This window comes from Astatotilapia calliptera, chromosome 7 (genome assembly GCF_964374335.1).
Source record: "Astatotilapia calliptera chromosome 7, fAstCal68.1, whole genome shotgun sequence".
NCBI classification, from domain to species: domain Eukaryota; kingdom Metazoa; phylum Chordata; class Actinopteri; order Cichliformes; family Cichlidae; genus Astatotilapia; species Astatotilapia calliptera.
This window is the reverse complement of record NC_137428.1, coordinates 33935312-33941311: the sequence shown is the minus strand read 5'-3', so window position 1 is coordinate 33941311 and position 6000 is coordinate 33935312. Positions and strand designations below refer to the sequence as shown.

Below are 6000 nucleotides of genomic sequence, written 5' to 3'. Positions count from 1 at the left end.
GAATTTACTCAAAATAAAATGCAGGGCTTGTGATCAGAACAAAAGGCCACCCAGTGCAATGCAAATACACGGTCGGACGATGAAACTCTATCACCCAGAGGAATGAGATAAACCAGTTTTTGGATGAATAAACAGTAACAGGCAGTTACATCAATTCATTGTTGGTGTCGGACTATTCATTTTTTAATATAGAATAATTCCAGCTTCATTTTTGAAGTCACTTTCCGTGTACAGTGTACCAATCTCTTTGGTGTCATGTCCATTGATTGCTCTAGGATACGGTAATGAGCTGCAAACACCGGCATTACGTGTTTCTTTGTCAAAGGATCAGAACCTACTTTCAGCTGAGTTAAGGCCTTTGTCATGCGAGCTGGATGCCACTCCCTTGCCCAACCCAGGCAGGAAATATGACACAGACATTTACATAGTAATAAAGTCGGGGCAAACGTTAGCTGATGAATTATCGTAAGTGGGAGTGGGGCAGACTTTAATTCCAGCCCCGGCTCATAAAAAGCAGTAGCCTTTTGTCACTTACTCTCAAGACAATCCGTCAACGTGCAGCTCATTACACTGCATGTTAGTTTTCAGACGAAGGCTTCTAGTAAAAAGCCCAATAAAAATATGCCTGCCCTTCAACCCATAAATTACACTATTTGTACTCAACTCGACTCAACTACAAAGCTCTCTTCAAGGAAAAGCAGCAGCTTTAATAGACGGGTTTGCTAATCACATGCCTCTCAGGCGACAAACAAAAAGCTGCAGTTTTATACAGGTTTGAAAAAGATGCTTTGTCCCATCTGAGGCAAGGCTTTCTCACAGGTACCAGCCGGTGTGGGAGTAACAGGTGCAGCATGGGAAACCAACGCTTTAGAGATGGAACGACTGGTGTGTATTTCACCCCCTCGGGCCATGAATGTTCTCGGGTGTCTCAATAGTTTGGCTTCAGGACTCAGTCTCCAACTGTTGTTTAGCTGTTGTGATTCTAATGGAAGTTATCCAAGTGATTCACTCTGCTGAGGCTCATTTTTTTTCGTTCCATCATTCCTCCCTTTTCATCACCTTAAACTGATTAAACTTCTCTACATGTAGTCCACCTCTCCCATCAACATTCCTTGTCTTTTGGCCGTGTTTGTAGCTTTGCAAAGTGTGAGTTACTTTAGATTTTCATCTGATTGCTCCCCTGAGAGGGTTAAGGGCTAAAAAGGGCTTAAATAAATTTGTGTAATAGAGCTGTAAAGATCAAAGGATTAGCATCTTCTCTGTGGAAAGGACAGAAAGTCCCTCAACACCCATACAGCTGCTGACTATAAAAAAGTAAATACAGCTGTATAAATGCACTGTTCGCAAGCTCTTCCTATTCAAATCCCATCATAATCAGCCTGTGTGCAGGAGCAACACATTACGCACAGCTGAAATGGCTAATACTTCCTTTTTCACATGGAAAAACATTAGAGCCTTCACTGGGATTACTCATGTTCGTTACAGCAGTGAGTAGACCTCAGCGTCTGACAGGGACAGAGACCTTCAATACCAAATTTAAAACCATGACACAGAAGAGCTTAACACACACAAAAAAAACAAAAAAACAAAAACGAGGAGTGAAACCTTATCGTTTTCTTTTCTCTAACCGAAACCAGAGTGCCTCTGCGAAGCTTGCCAAGAGCTGACGACATCTTATAGAGATGATGTGGGCTTGCTGCCCATGAGTATCACATTCTCAGGGTCATAAATGTCTGGGCTGCGCAAAATGGTATTGAATTTAAATAATTTTTCATACAAGCCCCTGTCACAGAAAACAAGACACTTTCCCCCTGAGATACGTCCCACCCAACCGAAGCCTTTCTTTAGAATTTGAAAACGTCATCTCCAAAATGTTACATATCCATTTTGGAAGAAAGAAAATCAATATCTCTGGTGCATCCTTCACTCTGAATAAAACTGGTAAAAATAAAAAGCACACTCCGCAGTCCTCCAAATGTCCCTTTTGTCAGTAAAGTGCCTGTTTTTTATTGAGCTCTATTAAGGACCTCAAACCTGTGGTCTTTTCATAAGAGTAGGTGTTTTTGTTTGGAATTTTAAAGCATTTTGGTACTGTGATCCCTGCCCTGATTTTCCTTTTTTTTAAAAACATAAAATGTATAAAAATTACGTGGTACTGTGGCTAAAATACAATAATGATGAGGCATAAACTCTTTAAGGTTCAATGTAAAAAAAAATGGTCTTGAGCTGATGTGATTTTTGTAAAAGATCTTACTTCGTCTTAGTCCATCTGAAATAAAACGATGCCTTTTAATTATCTCTACTGAAGGAAAAGAGGCTCCTTTCCCCCTCATAGAGTTACTGTCTTGAGAAAGACGATGACCATCACTTTTAATAATGTATTCTAGTAGACTTTTCATTTCAGACTTAATTCCTTCATTTGTAGAGAGTTGTATTTCTTCACAGCACTGAATGGTTTCATGTTTCCCTGTCACCTGAGAATGTATTCAGGAATAATGCCTTTAGGCGGCTTCACTTGGAGACACTATATTCACTATATTCAGCCATGTTTTTGTGTGTGGAGTATGTTGAATTGAGCTGAAAGGAGGATAGCTGAATGAGTCTCAGACCTGCAAAGCTGCTCTTTGGCTAATTTATAATGTTTTTAGTGTGTGGAGCAGTGAACATGACAAGGAAAAGTATTGAGTCTTGTTGGTGCAGGCTGGGTGTCTGTTTTTCCAATTTAGGTTCATCATCACATTTTTTTCCCGGTGAACACTGTTTCAAAGCAAGTTTTTTAGGGCAAGCTTTCAACAGTTTTTCTAAGGTACCTGTAAAGATCTGCTGCTATGCAGCCACACACTATTGGAGACTGCTGCATTTGAAAGTAGAATATGAATGCAAGAAAAAGAGGAGAACTTAAAATTCACTGCCTGTAATATAGACATCAGCATCAGAATCGGCAAAACAAACGAAAAATCTGTTAAAAAATCAATTATTCTATATGACTACAATTTTCCATTAAAAGCAGATACGCAATATCTGTTTTAAATTTGGATGATATCCTCTTTACCTCCTTATGAAACTCTGCGTTACTTCCAGCACTGCTGCTACGTGTGGCTCCTGTCTGGTCCTGTTCTGACCAGTTTTACGTGTGCATTTGCAATATGTGGATCTCTTCTCCTGTGTGAAATCAGCCGACCATCAGTTTGGATTTTCCTTATTTGATTTTGCGTAGATGGAAGGGGGGCAGGATTGCAGAGAGATAGTAGCACAGGTGGTAATGATTGCAAGATTCCATCATCTTCAGTGGTTGAAGCAGATCCTCATACAGTTCAGGTTGTTTGCACCTGATTTGTTCCTCAAACACTGAAGGATGTTACAGTGTATCTCTATATTTGCACAATTTTCATAGTACACAATCCAGTCACTAAAGACTGCTGTTTATTTTATGATGGGTCATAGGAGACCCAGCTCTCATCACCAGGGATGATCCTCAACATGCCAGTTTGACACTGAAGTTGATATTTGCTCTCTACCCAAACATCAGCATCCCAGCAGGGATGAGAGCACTGCAGCACTTTACAAGTAAACAACCTTCAATGAGATAGCGGCCAAATTTAAATCAGGTACGGTTTCTGCTTTTTATAGGCCGATTAGCAGATCCTTTTGATCCCACCTCGTATTTAACAGTTTATGGGTATAAATTATTCCATTAGATAGCCACTTATTATTTAACAATATAGTATCATAAATTATTCTGACTGATTAACACCCTATATTTAATAGTTGGTGTTATTTTTGATGGTCAGGAGTGAGTTTGGCTGAAGGACAAAAATGGAAATGCTGTTGTTATATTTACATCAACAATGCAAAGCCAGACTGCCTTCATTTTACTACACTCCTGATTTGTTGGCACACTTTACCTTTCGTTAAAACTTGATTCTCATGCATGCACACATTTTCAGACAGTGCCTCTCAGCACAAATAATCTATGTCTGACAGTCTGAGTCGTGCACACTGTCTAAAGTCTAAATTTCCTCTGTCTCTGCCTCTGTGTTGTATTGTTTCTGTGGCCTCACACTTAATTTACCTTTCATTCAAATCCTTTGCTATCACGCATTTTTCAAACAGCAGCAGTGATGGCAGTAGGCCATGCTCTTGTTTCCCCTCCACCCCTCTCTTCACTTTTATCTCATCACTCCCAGTTATGTTTCCTCAACATCCCTGCAGCACTACAACCCTTCCTCTTAAGGTGCAATAGTGACCCATATCAAACTGATCTCGTAAACAGGCAAGCAGTAGAAAAGGTGCCAGAGGTCAAAGGGTGGGATTTTAAAAAGTGTTAATCCCCTGAGTGTATGCTCATGTGTACTTTACTCTACCTTAACCCCCACCTCACTTTTCCCCTGTGGATTTTGTCCCCTTTGGCGGCTTGGAAAAGTAAATACACTGTGTTATCAGTGTCAGCATACCTAACTCCAACTTCCTGGTTCTTTTTGACTGTCAGGGCTTTCCCTCCCTGTCATAGTAAACAGAAATCAGAGCCTCTGTTAATAATTACCATCATAGCACAGGGATCCCAGTGGGTCTCAGGCTTCCACGGGGCAGTCTGCTTTCTGTTTACATGTCTTCATTTTGAGATGGTGCAGTGAGAGGCTGTGTGTTCTAACACAGTGCGTTCATTGACAGTTTCTCTTCGGCCATGCTTTCCCATGCTATTGGGTCACCGGACAATTGCGTGTCTGTTAAAGTGTGAAAAACTAGATGGACATGGAAAGATGTGGGCTGCAGACTGGAAAAGATAAAGGCTTGATGTTGCAAGCTACACTGGCTCCAGGGAGCCGTCACCTGGCAACAGGGAGATCAGATTTCTAAGTTTGTGCGTGCATGTGTGCTGCAGTTTGCGTGTTTGCTTGTGCATATGTTGCTGTGTGGTCATTTTAAGGCACCATTTGAGGACACTATTCATTTCCTGTGTGACAAAGCATCACAGACCAACAGATGCACACACCTGAGACCTGACAAGTGAAGTCACAATTGTCTGCGCTATTCCTCTGTCACGTTCCATGCACCTACCTTCTCACTTTTTTCCTGCACTCTGTTTCCGCAGGGCGAGTATCTCTGGTACGAATCACCACCCTCAGGCTGGAGGGCCTGCTGCTCGCTGACCAGGGCTTGTATGAGTGTCGAATCCTCTCACTGGATAAGCCAACAGATGAGCTGCAAAATGGCACCTGGACTGTACTTTCTGTTACTGGTGAGGTTAATGGAACAGCTTGTGTGTGTCATCATGGCTGCTCTCAAAGAAGAATTTAGTTGGCTTTTTTACAGTAAGCCAGAGATCAAAATGTAAATAAACGACAGGATTGAACCAGATTCGAACAGTAATTTCCATCTCAGCCCCCTAGACCAGTTTGTCACTCAAACCACTGAAAATGAGAAACGCTAACTTTTACTACAGCACAGGAAAGCCTGCCTGAGGCCTTGGTACTATTTTGTTACTAGCTGAAATGTTGCTCTTATGTCTTGTTTGCAATTTATTTGATGAGATTGATTTATTGCTATCATTACAACAGAAGCACACATCCAGCTTAGAAGTTATATTTTGGTCATGTTATACCAACAACTTTAGATTCTTTAGCAGCTCAATGGTGTATTTACCACATATACTGTATATAAAAGATGGACATAACGTCAGCCACTCAGCCATCCATTTGTTGTTTTATGTCTGCTTCTTCAACAGTAGTCTTTTTCGTTCCTCCTTGTTTAGTGAGGGTTTGATTTGACTAAAAAGACAAAAGGACACTGCTGATGCATATATTTGACTTAATAATCCCGGTCTAAATCCTGCCCTTTTTGTCATTTATTTTACTTTAAATAGGTTCTTAATTCACAAAATTACCATGTTCTATTAAATAAAAGAACATGTCTTTAAATTTGTTTTATCCTGTCTTATGTTTGCAGCCAGTGGAGTTGCCCCTTTCTGAGATTTCAAGGAATGCAGTTTTTAGGCACATT

The 6000-nt window shown here is 40.7% G+C and overlaps 1 protein-coding gene across 1 annotated transcript in view; it reads left to right on the top strand.

Annotated features, from left to right (window-relative positions):
* igsf9a (immunoglobulin superfamily, member 9a) overlaps positions 1–6000 on the top strand; it is a 63607-nt gene that overhangs the window by 17466 nt on the left and 40141 nt on the right. The window contains exon 4 of the mRNA XM_026174326.2: positions 5093–5239. Coding sequence (XP_026030111.2) covers positions 5093–5239 — 147 coding nt within the window. The remainder of the gene's footprint in view (positions 1–5092; positions 5240–6000) is intronic.